This window comes from Bos indicus x Bos taurus, chromosome 16 (genome assembly GCF_003369695.1).
Source record: "Bos indicus x Bos taurus breed Angus x Brahman F1 hybrid chromosome 16, Bos_hybrid_MaternalHap_v2.0, whole genome shotgun sequence".
In the NCBI taxonomy this organism is placed as follows: Eukaryota; Metazoa; Chordata; class Mammalia; order Artiodactyla; family Bovidae; genus Bos; species Bos indicus x Bos taurus.
Window position 1 is genome coordinate 2,646,968 of NC_040091.1, and position 15,942 is coordinate 2,662,909.

At 58.5% G+C, this 15,942-nt stretch overlaps 1 protein-coding gene across 1 annotated transcript in view; it reads left to right on the forward strand.

The window, feature by feature from the left end:
- CNTN2 (contactin 2) overlaps positions 1–15,942 on the forward strand; it is a 33,287-nt gene extending 17,345 nt beyond the window's left edge. Inside the window, exons 8-23 of the mRNA XM_027564265.1 lie at positions 318–493; positions 770–906; positions 1,354–1,483; positions 2,868–3,018; positions 3,144–3,271; positions 3,742–3,917; positions 4,447–4,567; positions 5,159–5,317; positions 5,978–6,127; positions 8,251–8,321; positions 8,611–8,845; positions 9,195–9,307; positions 10,336–10,522; positions 10,824–10,936; positions 11,409–11,577; positions 11,929–15,942. Of these exons, the coding sequence (XP_027420066.1) occupies positions 318–493; positions 770–906; positions 1,354–1,483; positions 2,868–3,018; positions 3,144–3,271; positions 3,742–3,917; positions 4,447–4,567; positions 5,159–5,317; positions 5,978–6,127; positions 8,251–8,321; positions 8,611–8,845; positions 9,195–9,307; positions 10,336–10,522; positions 10,824–10,936; positions 11,409–11,577; positions 11,929–12,038 (2,326 nt within the window). The 3' untranslated portion in view covers positions 12,039–15,942. The remainder of the gene's footprint in view (positions 1–317; positions 494–769; positions 907–1,353; positions 1,484–2,867; positions 3,019–3,143; positions 3,272–3,741; positions 3,918–4,446; positions 4,568–5,158; positions 5,318–5,977; positions 6,128–8,250; positions 8,322–8,610; positions 8,846–9,194; positions 9,308–10,335; positions 10,523–10,823; positions 10,937–11,408; positions 11,578–11,928) is intronic.

The following is a 15,942-nucleotide window of genomic DNA, read 5'->3' on the forward strand; positions in this document are numbered from 1 at the left end:
AAAGTAGAGGCCAGGCCGCGCTGGGGAGAAGGGAGAGGGACCGGTAGAGACTCTGGTCTCAGGCCGCCGCTGAGGAGGTGGGGCCCAGGAGAGGCCGCTGCGGGGTCGGAGGAGGGCAAGCCAGCTTCGGGGTGCAGACCCCCGGCGCTCTGAGCCCCCGGGAGCAGCTTCTCCCTGCCGGTCTCTCCGTCTCTCCTAGACCCCCCTTCCCTTCCCTACCTGCCCAGCGTCCCAGGAGGGCCGGGTCGGGGTGAGGGGCCGGAGGCCCCGGGCGTCTGCCCAGCCCCACCCAGCCCTCTGGCTCTGTCTCCCCGCAGCCCCGTCCCCAGGATCAAATGGCGCAAAGTGGACGGCTCCCTGTCCCCGCAGTGGGCCACGGCCGAGCCCACCCTGCAGATCCCCAGCGTGGGCTTCGAGGACGAGGGCACCTACGAGTGTGAGGCGGAGAACACCAAGGGCCGCGACACCGTCCAGGGTCGCATCATCGTGCAGGGTACGGCCGGCCGGCGCCCGCGGCCCCGCCTTCCCAGTCGGTCCCGAGAGGCAGCCCTTGAGCTGCAGAGCGCACGGAACGCGCTACGAAGATTTAAGTCACTAAAAGTTACTGGCAGAGGCGCCAAGTGCCAGTTTTCATGAACTGCTTCTCCCCACCGCCCGCCACCCCCACCCCCCTCCCGGAACCCTCTGCCCTCTGCCGTCCGACGGTCCGGGGACTTAGCCCCGAGGCCCTGCCCGGCTCCGCTGCAGACGCTCCCTTTGGTCTCCATAGCTCAGCCCGAGTGGCTCCGCGTGATCTCAGATCGGGAGGCTGACATCGGTTCCGATCTCCACTGGGCGTGCGCGGCCGCCGGCAAGCCCCGGCCGGCAGTGCGCTGGCTGCGGAACGGGGAGCCTCTGACCTCCCAGGTAAGGGACCTGGGCCGTCCGTCCCCCTGCCACCCAGCGCACTGCGCTCTGCTCCCTGGTCCCCTCCCCCACACCCCCGGGGGCCCTCTGGGCCAGTTAGGGTGCCGGAGGGTAGTTCTAGGTGCTTCTGTACATCCCAGAGCCACGTCCTCCTGGTCAGCTGGAGAGAATCCTGACTGGAGGGTCCCGGGACTTGGGTCCGGGCACACCTCAGCCACAAACGCACCGGTGGGCCTAAGTGGGTCCCTCAGCCCCCTGGCTTCCATGTGCCCACGTGCGTGAGGGCTGGGGAACCTCTGCAGCCTGGGATCCAGGACTGGGAGAGGACCGCACATGGGGGCTTTGTCCAGGCAGCGCCCTCTCCACTGAGCCCCCCGTGAGCACCCACGCGGGCACTGCAGGGGTCCTGATGCCCCTCCCCTGCCCGGGGCGGGCGTTTCTGCACAGGCCCGGGTAGAAGTGCTGGCCGGGGACTTGCGGTTCTCCAAGCTGAGCCTGGAGGACTCTGGCATGTACCAGTGCGTGGCGGAGAACAAGCACGGTACCATCTATGCCAGCGCCGAGCTGGCGGTGCAAGGTAAAGGGCCCAGGGAGAGAGGATGTCCCCAGGGACACCCGGGGGGGGGGGGGCGGGTATCCGGGGTCAGGAATTCTGAGCAGCAGCATGTCTACATTCACACACTCACCTGGCAGTTTTCCAACAGCTTCTAAGTAGAACTCAGGGATTGAAGACAGGAGCTGAGGCACTAGACAGAGAGCTCCCAGAGGACAGGGTCTCCGGCTTGACCCACATCTGAAAGTAAATGTCTACTGCTGTAAAAAAAAAAAGTGGCAAAAGTCACTAGAAACCAAATCAACTAGACTTGGGTTTAATGCAGCCCCTTTGCTTATGTGACCTTTGGCAAGTTATTAACCTCTTTGTGGCTCAGTTTCTTGATTAATAAAATCAAGAAATCATCATCCAGCCCTCATACAGGCTGTGGGGTTAAAGGAGATGATAGAGCTAAAGCACAGAGAACCTGCCCATCACATAACAGGTGCCTACAAATGTCAGCTGGTCCAGCAGCCTTAGTTATGTGACTTGAGCTTGCCGTCTGTGTCCTCATCTGTAAATTGGACAGAATGGTACCTATCTCATCAAGTTGTAGTGAGGCTTAACTAAGACTCACTCATTCATTCAACCAGTATTTCTTCAACACCTCCTAAGAAGTCAGTATGAAAGATAAGGTCTCTGCCTTCAAGTATCTTACAATCCAGTGGAGAGGGACAAATAAACAGAAAATCAAATAATTTAAAAGGATAATTTCAGATAGTCATAAAAAATACAGTATAAAGTTTTCTTTTTCCCTGAATGGTGGGGGTAAGGTGGGCCAGTTAGAGGGAATGGTCAGGGAAGACCTCTCTAAGGAAGTCACATTTGGGATGTGAGTCAATCATGTGAGATCTGGGCATTTTGAAGCAAAATCCATGGTAAGTGCAAAGGTCCTGAGGCAGGAAAAACCATGGCATCTTCACGGGACAGAAAAGAAAAAGGAAAAATGGCCCAGGTGATTGGAGCACAGTGAGTGCAGGAAGGAGCAAAATGCAATCAGAGTGGAGATGGCTGTGTGAGCCCTTGGGAGGTGTTGGGCTTCATTCTAAGTGTCTGACTTGTGTGTTTAAAAAGATGTTCCTGGCAGCTGTGTGGAGAAGAGTGTAGAAAGAAAATGCAAAAACAGGAAGACCAAATAAGGGGCTCTTGGTAGTCCAGCGGAGACTTGGTGGTAGTTGAGGTTGTGGGGGGTGAGGAGAAGGGGCTGGGTCCTGGCTGTTTTACAAGTGGTGCTGCTGGGAGTCACTCAAGGATTGGCTGTAGAGGGCCCATCAGATGTTTAGCGTGTAGCCAGGTGACGTCTTAATCAAGCGCAAAGGGGCACTCTTTTGATTCCCCGGGTGACTGCGGGGCTCTCCCCTTCTTCCAGCGCTTGCCCCCGACTTCAGGCTGAACCCCGTAAGGCGTCTGATCCCTGCAGCCCGAGGAGGAGAGGTCGTGATCCCCTGTCAGCCCCGGGCCGCTCCCAAGGCCGTGGTGCTCTGGAGCAAGGGCACTGAGATTTTGGTCAACAGCAGCAGGTACGAGCCCAGCCCCCTCCGCCCCCAGCGATTCCAGCTCCACTCCCTCTCCTTGGATTCCCACCCCCGTTGCAGGACCACAGGGTGTTCCTGGGTCAGCCGGCTGTGCTCCATCCTTGCTGCAGAGTGACTGTGACTCCGGATGGCACCTTGATCATAAGAAACGTCAGTCGGTCCGATGAAGGCAAATACACCTGCTTTGCTGAGAACTTCATGGGGAAAGCCAACAGCACCGGCACCCTGTCTGTGCGAGGTGAGGGCTGTGGTTTGGCTGCGGTCGGGGGCTCGGGCTCCGCAGGGCGCCCTCCCTCCCCACCATCTGGCTCTCGCGTTCCTGTGTTCCTCCCAGCTTCGTTTTTTTTTTTAATTAACTTATTTTAATTAGAGGCTAATTACTTTACAATATTGTAGTGGCTTTCGAATCAGCCTCGGGTGATGGGATGGGGAGGGAGGGAGGTGGGAGGGGGTTCGGGATGGGGGACACATGTTCACCAGTTCCGTTTCGAGGCTACCCCGGGGTTTGGTCTCAGTGGGGACCACCATCCACGATATGCGCCTCCATCCCTCCCACACATTCAGGGGGCTGCTGGCAGGTCAGGGTACTGTTCTCACGCGGCCTGTTCTCTTTTTTCTGGGGTTCAAGGCAAACTCTCTCTCCCTGGCCTGCTGCCCCACCGCAGCCTGCCTCCTCCTGCTGCACTCAGGGGCCCTTTGTCTTGGCAGATGCAACCAAAATCACGCTAGCCCCCTCCAGCGCCGACATCAACTTAGGTGACAACCTGACCCTGCAGTGCCACGCCTCCCACGACCCCACCATGGACCTCACCTTCGTCTGGACCCTGGACGACTTCCCCATTGACTTTGACAAGCCTGGGGGTCATTACCAAAGGGCCAGCGTGGTAAGGCCTGAGGCCAGAGAACTCAGGGCTTCTCCCTCCTTGGTAGACAGGGGACCGAAGATGTCCTTAATCATCACCACCCCAAAGCCTTCCCCCTTCCCCCAGGAATGCTGGCAAGCCCATCCCTGGGTCCATAAACACCCTCCCTTAGACAGGCAGCTCCCTGGGTTCCACCCAAAGTCTGTGCACGCAGGAAAAGGCTAGGGGCAAGCCTGGATTCCCAGCATCCAGCAAGAATGAATTCCCACTGCTATCCTGCTGCCTTTCCCCCAAGGCAGATGATATCATTAACCTGAACCAACATTGACTGTCTTCTCTAAAAACAAGAACAAAAAAAAACCTGCTGTTTAATCCCCAGTGGTACCAAGTAGAAAGTAGCTGATTCCTCCCACGAAGCAGAGAGGAACAGTGAGGTGACGAGGTCTGTGGGCATATCGGAGCAGAGGACCGTGAGCCACACCTCCTGTCCCCTGGCTCACTGCAGAGGAGGGCCCTCTGACCTACCCCGCGCCCTGTCCCTCGTGTGCAGAAGGAGACGGTTGGGGATCTGACCATCCTGAATGCCCAGCTGCGCCACGGCGGGAAGTACACATGCACGGCCCAGACAGTGGTGGACAGCGCGTCTAAGGAGGCCACGGTCCTGGTCCGAGGTAAGGCCAGGCGGTGGTGGACGGTGCGTCTAGGGAGGTACAGGGTTCCCACCCCACCCCCACTATGATGGGCGTCTGACAAGTCTGTTGAGCTGAACTCATCCCGAAGGCCTTTGCAGGTACTGAATGAATAGAATACTCTTCCTCCAAAGCCAAAATTATAAAAATCTACTTCTAAACACATTCCAAGCCTGGAGAAATGTCCTGAGGCTGGAGAACGGGGATGGCAATCCACTCCAGTATTCTTACCTGGGGAATTCCATGGACAGAGGAGCCTGGCGGGCGCATTAGGAGGCCATAAGTTCGCAGAGTCGGACACGACTGAGTGACTGACACTTTCACTGGAGTGTCAGAGGCTCATGCTGGGAAATCTGTTCACGCTTCTGTGACTCCTCCAGCCTGGGACACGTCCTTCCTCCGGGAAAGCCCCTGTCACTCAGCCCGTTCCTTGCCCTCCCACCAAGCGTGTGTTTGCTGCGCCCTCTGCTGCTCCCCCCTGGTACTGCAGCGGCCCACGCAGGCCTGAAGGAGATTGGCTCCCATTGGAAGCTTTGCAATTCTGACCCACTTTGCTCTGACGTCTTGGTGTAGGTCCGCCAGGTGCCCCAGGAGGCGTGGTGGTGAGAGACATCAGCGACACCTCTGTCCAGCTCAGCTGGAGCCGTGGCTTTGACAACCACAGCCCCATTGCCAAGTACACCCTGCAAGCTCGCACTCTGCCTTCAGGGAAGTGGAAGCAGGTTCGGACTAGTAAGTGTGAGGTCCTACCTAGGTCAGTACTGGTTAGCCTGGTGGTTCAGATGGTAAAGAATCCACCTGCAATGTGGGACACCTGGGTTCGATCCTGGGTTGGGAAGATCCCCCGGAGGAAGTCATGACAACCCACTCCAGTACTCTTGCCTAGAGAATCCCATGGACAGAGTAGCCTGGTGGGCTACGGTCCATGGGGTTGCAAAGAGTTGAATATGACTGAGCAACCAGCACACATGCACGAGTGCTGGAGGGGGTGGGGTTTAGGGGCCAAGGCTGAGCCTGGAGCTTCCAAGGGGGACAGGTGTAGGCCCCTCTGCCTGGAGGAGCTCCCAGGCCATTAGGGAAGAGGGCCACACAGGGAGCAGGAGAACAGGGCGAGAGTTGGAGGAGGAGGCTCAGTCCGCACCCTTGAAGCCCTGGCAGGACCGTTACTGGTGCGATGAAAGCATTCCTGGGGTACAGAGCGCTCACAGCATCTTACAAAGCTTCCACGGTGGGGAGGTCTGCCTCCTGCTTCCCAGTCACCGATAGAAGAGGCAGTGACTTTTCGTAAACAGCAGGCACCAGTGTGAGAGCTGGGTGTAAGCACGTGATGCGCACCCAGTCCCTGCCCTTTGCATCCGGACCCGTGAGACACTGACTCCCTGTGCCTTGCAGATCCCACCAACATCGAGGGAAACGCCGAGACTGCCCAGGTGCTGGGCCTTACACCCTGGATGGACTACGAGTTCCGGGTCTTAGCCAGCAACATCCTGGGCACTGGGGAGCCCAGTGGACCCTCCAGCAAAATCCAGACCAAGGAAGCAGGTCAGAGCCCTGGGTGAGAAGTAGTGTCAGGGCACAGACACCAGCTCTCCTTAAAGGGTGCTCCAAGCCAACAGCAGTTACATGGAGCTCAACCCTGCTCACCAGACTTCGGACTCTAACAGAACAAATGCGGAAGGAACCTAAGTCAGGGCAAGGCGGCTACGCTGCACAACGCACTGTGCCTTGGTCCACAGGTAGTCGGGGCTGGAAGCCCTCCAGTCCAAACTGTTAACCCAAAGAAACAGGCCAACCTTACCATTGCATGTGAATCTACAATTATCTAAAAGTTTAATTTTTATTTTATTTTTGAAAAATATTTATTTGGCTGCACAGGGTCTTAGTTGTGGGATGTGGGATCTACTTTCCCAACCGGGCATCAAACCCAGGACCCCAGCACTGAGAGATCAAGAGTCTTAGCCACTGGACCGCCACGGGAGCTCCTAAAAGTTTAATTTTTTTAAAAAAATGGAAAAACCAAAGCTGAAGGAAGGAAGGGTCACACTGTCAGAACAGGGACTCGAACCCAGGACCATGGGGTAATGGGCAGCTCTCTTCCTTGGACAGACACGAGCTGCAGGAATCAGGTAGTGAGGAACGTGTGTGCTGTGCGGGGCACTAGGTGAGCAGCCAGCGTCTCTAAATCCTTCTTTAGATGGTTTCTTTGGCAGCTGAAGGGATGGACAACCTGCCCACACCCCTCCCTTACAGGCAGGTGGGGAAGGAAGAGGTGAAGGTGAAGCCCAGGACCACAGCCCTGGGCTCTCAAGGCCAGCAGCGCGGAGTTGGGACCTGCCTCCCCTTCCCCACCCACCCAGGGCCGCCCCACCGGCTGTGGGACAAAGGTCTGCCTTTTTGTGTCCCTGAAACATGGTTTCCTATGTACCCCAGGCTGACTCTCCAGGCTCCTTATGGAATCAGTCAACATTTTTTAACTGGTACTTCTCCTGAGTAAGAATTCCAGAAGGAGCATTTTCTTTGACTGAACTTGGAGAGTCAAAGGTTGAGAAGTGGTCTCCACCACCGTAGTATCCAGGAGTTGAGCACAAAGCCATGATGCAGAAGAGAGATGGTGAGCTTTCCAATCAGAAGACCTGAGTTCAAATTCAAACTGTGACATTTATTAGCTGTGTGACTTTAAGCAAGTCACTTAACTGCTCTGGGCCTCAACCTTTCCACTCCGAAAAGGGTAATAGGTGTTTAAGTACCCTTTGCAAATGAGAAGGCCCTCAACTCTCATCAGAACCAAGTGATAAGTCTCCATTTGCTGTGTCATCTGCAGAAACATTTGGACCTTCAGCCAAGTTACTCCCTGCCAAGCTTCACAATCTAATTAAATATATTGTTTTAATAGCAGCCTTTTTGAATACTAGAGAAAATTAGGAAATTAAATCTGCCACACACACACACCAAAAAACACCCTGTAACCCAGAAGAAATGTTTTTTGGATTAACTGCACTTCTGGATTATTTATTCCCCTTAAAGAAAACTGGAGTTGGTCTGTTGTTATTGAGTTTACACCAACTAGAGGAATGAGGCTAACGCTCATTTAAAGAGTGTATGCTCTATGTATATGCCAGCCACTGTCTTGTTTAACTCTGTTTTTCTTACAGCCTTTGAGAGAAACGTTATTATCCTTATCTTATGGAGAGGGGAATCAGAGGCTCGGAGAGGTTAAATAACTTGTCCAGAGAAACACAGCTAGTAAGTGGCAGGGGTGCAATTTGATCTCAGATCTACCTGACTCCTGAGCCCACATCCAGAGGGACCCGGCAGACAAAACCAGGGCTCATTGGAATAGTTTCAGAAGAACAGATGTAAACTCTAATTGTTTGGTAGAATTTACCTGTGAAGCCATCTGATCCTGGACGTCTGTTTCTTGGGAGTTTCAAATTACTGATTCCATGTCAGTACTGGTAATTGGTCTGTTCCTATTTCCTTTTTCTTCCTGGTTCTGGTTTGGTCTCGGGAGACTACACATTTCTAAGAGTTTGTCCATCCCTTCCAGGTGGTCCATTCTGTGGGCGTGTAGCCAGGGCCCACTGGAACGAATCCTGACCCTGCGATGCTTCTCAGCGCAGCCGCAGGCCCGTCTCCACTAACTGTCTGTCCCTTGGCCCCGACAGCCCCCTCGGTAGCCCCGTCGGGTCTCAGCGGAGGTGGTGGAGCGCCGGGAGAGCTCACCGTGACCTGGACGGTAAGCAGCGAGGACAGAGGCAGGAACAGGCCTGCGCTGCTCTGGGAGGGCGGTTCCCCCCGACCTGCGGCCCACCCCGCCCCTGGGACTCATCTCCGGAGGGGCGCAGCGTGCAGAGAGGGCCCGACAGGGCCACTGCGGGGTCCTGACTCCGGAGCGAACGCGGGGCCGTGCCCCCTTGCAGGGGGAAGCCGCAGTCCGGGGGCACCCAGTCCCGGGGAAGCCGGGGGCGGAGAACGGGCAGGGCAGGCGGCCGCCGCCCCTCGCCCACGCGCTCTCTCGCCCGCAGCCCATGTCCCGGGAGTACCAGCACGGAGGCGGCTTCGGCTACCTGGTGTCCTTCCGCAGGCAGGGCGGCACCAGCTGGCAGACCGCGAGGGTGCCTGGCGCCGACGCCCAGTACTTCGTCTACAGCAACGACAGCATCCGGCCCTACACGCCCTTTGAAGTCAAGATCCGCAGCTACAACCGCCGCGGGGACGGGCCCGAGAGCCTTGTGGCCGTCGTGTACTCGGCCGAGGAAGGTGGGCCGCCGGGGCCACCAGGCGCCCCCACCCCTGCGGCTTGTCTGCGGGGTGTAGGGTGGGGGAGGGACCCCTCACCCTGGCTGGGCTCCACAGGCGGGGCAGGGGAGACCCCTGGCTGCCTTTCCAGCCCTGGCAGCCTCCGCCCCGCTCAGGCCTGAAGGAGGAAGGCCCTCTGGGAGAGAAGTGGGCCCCCGGGGGTGGGGGGTGCTCTGGGAACCCCCACCAGGCCCCTACCCTACACCTCGGTCTTTTTAAAATCCTGCGCAAGGGCAGTCCCAGTTGGCGGCCGCTCTGCAGGACACAGGGAGGCCCTGGGAATCCACACCCATTCCGTGTTGGTCTCTAGAGCCCAGGGTAGCCCCTCCCAAGGTCTGGGCCAAAGCGGTCTCTTCCTCGGAGATGAACGTGAGCTGGGAACCCGTGCAGCAAGACATGAACGGTATTCTCCTGGGGTACGAGGTGAGTGCCGGCAGGGACTGGGAGAGGAAGGGAGCTTGGGATCAGGCGCAGGGCCACCTCGCAGTTCAGCAGTCTTCCTCCCAGAAGCTCTGCTGCCCTCACCGGGCACACCACATGCAGTCTCTGCAGCACCGCGTTCGCAGCCTCAGCTCAGCCCTCTGGCTGGTGCCTGTGGACAGCCTTGACGTTACTGCCCGGCTGGCCCCCTGGACACTGTGGGAGCCCGGAGGAGATCCAGAAGGGGCATGGCCTGCCATGCCAGAGCCCAGCTGTCCTGGGCATGCTCATGGTGGCAGAGAACAGTACAGCCCCCTCTGTGTACCAGCCGATCATCCTGTTCCGGAGGAACTCTGGCCTAGCGGTTTCTGACCCAAGCCTTGAGCCCACTGGGGTCCATGTGGGGGTTCATGGAGAGTGAGACGGAGCAAGAGGAAGGGAAAGAAGGACCAGCAGAAAATGTTGTTGTCTGAGGGGGAACCATCATACTAGTGGTGCTGTAAATCCTAACCCAGTAGAGTCGGCTCTGGGCTTCAGCAAATACGCTAGGTGAGACCACTGGGGAGAGAGCTTCAAACCCTGCCCTGATTTGGAAGACTATCTAGAAGGTCTTGATGTCATGAGGACTATGCCGATGGGTTTGCATTTACTGGGGAGCCATCATAAGCTTGCTGGCGTGGGGGCTGGGGCACTGCTTTGCAAATATGCGTTCCGTGGCCTTGAAGAGTCCCCACAGGACTCCCGAGTTCATTGATTGGGGCTGGGTTTCGGCAGGCCATCTCTCAGTGGAGTCTGTACCCACCCATCTGCTCCCGCATCCAGCCCAGGTACTAAGCTCTCTCCTTGGACTGGCCCTCCACTGGGGATCAGGAAGGGAGCAGCAAATCACACCGGCTTGTCTCTTTTGTGGGCCTAATGGTCGAGTGTCTAGTCTCTGAGCCTGAGACGGAGGGGCCAGGCAGAGCCGGGGTGGCGCAGCGCTGAGACCCGGGGTGTGTCCACTGACCCCCGGCTACACCCGCTCCCTTCAGATCCGCTACTGGAAGGCCGGCGCCAAAGCAGCGGCCGCTGAGCGAGTGAGGACGGCAGGGCTGGACACCAGCGCCCTGGTCACGGGCCTGCACGCCAGCACCAAGTACCACGTGACCGTGCGGGCCTACAACCGGGCCGGCACCGGGCCTGCCAGCCCCTCTGCCAACGCCACGACCATGAAGCCGCGTGAGTCTGGCAGCCTGGGTGCGGGAGGGGCGGGGGGCTCTTGGATCACCTTCCTGGACTGACAGGGCTCCAGCCCCCAAGGCCGCTCGTCTAACGGTAAGAAGGGAGCGGGGCTCACAGCCTCCGCGGCGCCACTCTTGTGCAGTCTCTGTTGGAGCTTGTTTCTCAGGCAGTGGTAACAGAACGTTCTGGGCACAGATGTGACGGGCAGATTATCTAGAAGTGGCCGGCTGAAAGCAAGGGGGCGCGTGGTGGGGAAACATCAGGAAGACTCCTCCTGACTCTCTCCTCGCTCTGGCAGCTCCACGGCGACCCCCTGGCAACATCTCCTGGACTTTCTCGAGCTCCAGCCTGAGTATCAAGTGGGACCCTGTAGTCCCGCTGGGTAATGAGTCTGCAGTCACGGGCTACAAGGTAAGGAGGGGTGAGCAGGCACTGAACGCTGAGGGACAGCGCATCTGTGTGCCCCGTAAACAAAAGGAGCTTCAGTTCTTATGTCTGAATCAGATGTAAGCAGAGTGTCTGGGACCGTGAGAGGCATGACTACGGGAGGGATTCTCCGGGGAGCGTGCAGTAGAGACTGCATGGAGGAAAGAGGTGTGACTGCGGAAACGCAGGGTTCACGAGGGCGGTGACAGACTGGGTGATGTTTGGGGCTCTTCTGGTCTGAGGAGCCTACAAGATCAGTTCAGCTGCTGGGAACAGGAAAGTGGCTCCAGGGAGGAGCTTATTCAAGAGGCTGGTCCTGGTCAACGGGCAACGGGAGGGGTGAGGGGGCAGGACCTCAAGGTCACAGAGCCACGTGGGCTCCTCCCGTTCTGGGGCCAGGGAAGGGAAGGATCAGTCCTGCTGTCGGGAAACCCCGCTGGCCAACCCCTTCCCACAGATGCTGTACCAGAACGACCTACACCCGACTCCCACACTGCACCTCACCAGCAAGAACTGGATAGAAATCACAGTTCCCGAGGACATCGGCCACGCCCTGGTGCAGATTCGGACCACAGGGCCAGGAGGCGACGGGGTCCCGGCAGAGGTTCACATCGTGCGGAACGGAGGTGCTGTATCCCCCGTCTCCCCCAGGAAGATCAGGGTCCATCCAGACGCAGGGATCATCCCAGCCCAAGCCAGTCCCCAGGGAGACAAAAGGCGGCGTCAGGAACCTCGTTCAGAGTAGCCCTGGACCCACCCTTGCCTCCTCCCTCCTCCCCAAACATCCCTGAGGGCTGAGTGCGCCCCTTGTGAGGGAATAAGAGCAAAGGTCCTCCAAAACCCTGCCCAAGAAGGGCTGAGAGCGCCTCCCCATCCTGAACACAGCACTCTGTGAGTCTCCTTAGGGAAGGTCTGGACTCTGTCCTGGGGGCGGGGCGGGGATGAGCCCCTCCAGCCCATCCACCTGTTGGTTTCAGGCACCAGCATGATGGTGGAGAACTCTGCGGTCTGTCCAGCCCCACATCCAGACGCCGCCCTCACCCACTCCGTGGCAGCGCTGATCCTCTTAGGCTACCTGCAGCTCTGATCTTGGCGCCCTGCCTCCCCGCCACAGCTGGGCACCCACCTTGATGGACAGCCAGCTGGCCCCAGTCCCTTCCCGATGCCAAGGTGGCCCAGCGCTGTGCCTGAGAACGGCTGGTTTCAAACACTGACTGTATTACAGAGCCCTTTTCGTAGGAGGTAGGATATGTCATATTCTGCCACAGGATAGAACCCATGCAAGGATTTTTTTTTAATCGAGAGGCACCAGGCAGTAACTTCCATGATGATACTGAACCCTAGGCCTGGGCCCTCTAGGGTGCCTGCATGGAAGGCAGGAAGAAGGGGGTTAAACGTGTATCTGTGTATCAGCGGAGTTGGCACTCTGGGATCGCATATGGACTCTGGCCCAGATGGCAGAATCCTAAGCCCGGGAACACTGGACAGGAACGGGCTGAAGTGGGACAAAGCGTCAACCGGAGCGTCGCTGTCTAAGGAGCGTCCCAACCTGAAGACCGGGACTCTTCCTTCTCCTCTGACAGGGCAGCGCGGCTGGATCCTGACATTGTCCCTGAGGACTCCCTGGAGGCCCCCGCCACCCGCCCGGACAGCTGAGAACCAGTGTCCTGGTGTCAGCCCGGCAGCCTGAGCCCCACAGCTCTGGGTGGCCATGCTCCCAGCTGCTGGGTGGGAGCTCCGAAGGGCTGAGAGGCTGGGCCTCCTGCTGGAAAGCTGCACCAGACTTGGCCTGAGGCGCAGTCACACCTTAGGTGTCGTCACCCTCTTAGCCGACACTGCCAACCCGACCCTGTCACCCCGAGTGACAGAAGCCACGACAGGTGGCTGGTGACTAAAGGGCTCGTCTTGGGGAGGTCCCCTACCACACCAAGACCCATCCTGCACGGTCCCGCCAGGGTCTGGGCAGGAGGTGGGACAGCCGTCGTGACCCACTGGCTTCGTCCCACAGAACGAGAGCAGGCATCCTGTGTCTGCAGCCAGGCACCTTCTGAGAAGCCCAGAAGATAAATGCGGCCCTGCCCGCTCCCAGGAACGCTCCGGGCCCCCACGCGGCCTCGGGTGCTGCTCTGCATTTCCCCTGAAGACGAGGGGGCGAGTAAATGGGGCCCCCTGGCCTGCTCTTGGGCTGTGGTGCCAGTCCTGGCACATCGGAGCTGGAAGAGGCTTAGACCTCAGTGTGCCCAGGCCCCTCAGCTTGCCCAGGCCGCTGCTCTACCGGGAGGAAGCAGAGGTTGGGAAGAGCAGGGCCTGCCTCCGGTCACATAGCCTGCCAGGGATGGGGCGCAAATGGCCCTCTTCTCCCACCGGTCCCAGGCCCATCGTCTGCCGAGGAAGGGGGCCATGCTGAACGGCCATGACCTGGTTAAGGTGGTCAAGAAGGGCAGAGGGGGCTGTGAAGATCCTGCTCAGGAGGCTCCGGTGGGTGACGGTGGGGTGATCGGCAGGGCTGGCTTCCGCCCACGGTATGTGCAGAGTGCCAGAGGTCCCGTCTTCCTTTGCCTCCTGAGCTGGCTTCTGCTGGGCCCTCAACACGCAGTGCTAGCTTGGAGCCCCCTGCGCCCCTTACTTACCCTTGCTTCAAGAAGAGAGGCCAAAGCAAGGACAGGGATTCCCCAAATCCAGGCAGCAGTGGAGGCATAACCAGGAGATTCCCAAGCCTATGTTGTGACAGGTGGCCCTTCGCGTACGGGAGCAGCAGGACAGGCATCGCGCGGGGGACGGGCCCCCTGAGCCTGGTTTCTGTAGTTTACAGTCAGAGCTCTATTTTGTTATGGTTTTTAAAATTTTTAAGTCCTGCTCTATTGTACTGGGCAGGTTTATGTTGATGTTTACCCACTACAGTTTTTTAACAATGGAAGCTCACATGCCTTCTCTGTGCCACCACAGTACCCACCGCTCTGTCCCTGGCCCGGGGGACTGCCCCCCTGGGCCATCCGATCAAACCCTCCTCACCTGCCCCTGTCCTTCATCCCCATGCGGTGCTGGGGGCTCAGCTCCGTGACCGCTCTGCCACTGCAGAGACCCAAACCCGCCTAGGGCCCAGCCTGGTCCTGCATCGCTGTGAGGTGGCCTGTACCCTGCTCTTGGAAAGGGGAATCTGAAAGGAGGAAACCTCTTTCCAAGGTCTCGTTCTTTCTTCGTTGCCTTAGCTGCGGCAGAAGCAGGACAGGTGTCCAGATGCCGGCCAAGAGGGCTGAGCTGCTTTGGTGCAGGACCTGTGTGGCTGCAGCCACGGCCCTAGGCTTGCTTGAAGCCAGAGACACAACCAAGAGTCTTAGTTCTGAGGGGGGCAGACCAACCCTCTTGGAAACCCAGGAAGGATTTTTTATTAGTAACTAGGAAAACTCAGCCTCAGGAACACCTGAGCCCTGTGTAGGGAGGACCCAGAACTAGACAAAAACAGATGTTCCTGCAGGCTGAGACTTCAGGCTGAGAGCTGATTCAGACCGAATGAGACAGGTGACCTGAGGGCACGCAGGCGTGTAAAACAGAACAGCCTCTTGGGGCGGTGGCTGCACAGGAGCTTGCGTGGAGGCGGAAGGCGAGATGAGGCAACTTCTGAGTCCCTCCCTGCCCGAGGCCGGCCTGCCACCACCTCTGCTTGGATGGGCCGAGGCTCCCTCCTGCTGTGGTCATGCCGAGCCCCGGGCCGGCAAACAAGGGGGAACAGCCACAAGCCAGCGCTTCCCTCTGCAGCTCAGTGGCCAGTGAGTGCCTGAGGACTGAGGGCAGAGCGTGCCTCACGGCCTGGGAGAACCTCTGCTCTGCACACGCCGGGCTCGGCCTGGGGCCCCTGCCCTGGTCCTGGCCCCGCCGTGCTGTTTGCCGCACAGCCCCGATGTGCGCCTCAGCCGGGAGCGCTCTCTCCAGACGCAGCCTCAGGGCCCAGCAGTGTCAGTACCCCGCTGGGCCTCAGATGGCACAGGCGGTGCCAGAGAACAGGAGGGCTGTGGACCAGGGGCTCTTTTCGATAAAATGACAACAGACGCCAGAGAAGACGTCCGCAAGACCTTTCCTAGGGGGCTCTGAGGAATTCTGATGGCTGTGTCTTGGGGTCTAGGTGAGGTGATGACTGGAGGGGATGCTCTAAGTGTCCCTCAGGACTGGCATTCTTGGAATCAGAATCAGTGCGGGGGCCCCTGCACTGCAGGGGAGTGACTGCAGTCATTTGCGGGGGAGGCGCACCCCAGGCATTCTCTGCCCAGCGCACGCCACTGCCTCTTGGCAGTCCTGGGAGTGGTCTGGTCTCCTCTGGGCAAGAGCCCGGGCTGACTCCAGAGTGCCTCACCCCCTCGCGTCTTCCCCGCTGGAGGACTCTGCTCATCCTGGTCTCAGAGTGTGACTGCCTTCTGGCTCCTCTCTATGGAAGGGCAGCAGGGTGCTCACGCCTGGGTCTGCAGCACAGGGTTGGCGCCCTCTTTCCCTGGCTCAGGTCAGACCAGGCTTCATCCTGGAGACAAGCGAGGTGGCCGGAGAGGCCCCTGGAGTGGCACAAGGGGTAAGATGGGCACTTAAGGAGCTTCACGGAGAGCTCCACAGAAAGAGGTGCCCGGGAGCCAGCTGTATGTATAGGCTTTGGGAAGGCAGGACAATAAAGGAAAATGAAGAGGGAAAAGAGATGGGTCAGATAGCTTCCCCCAGTCCTAGGAAGCCTCATGCCTTCAGATGGGGTCCACCCTGCTCTGACCCCCAGACTCCCACTGACACACCCCCTCCGGGGTCTGCACAGCTTAGAAAAGCTTGCAAGGGCAAGGGCTGGGGCTTCATCGGACCACTGTCAACTCGGCTTTTGTTAAAATGGACCCGCTCCCACTGATCTGTTATTACCTGCCTCTCTCACACTTCTTGTAATGGTAGTTATTTATTGACTCTGGTAGCAGGCAGTTCTTAAATAAAGATGGTTTCTCAACCTGGTGAGGCAGCTGCCACCA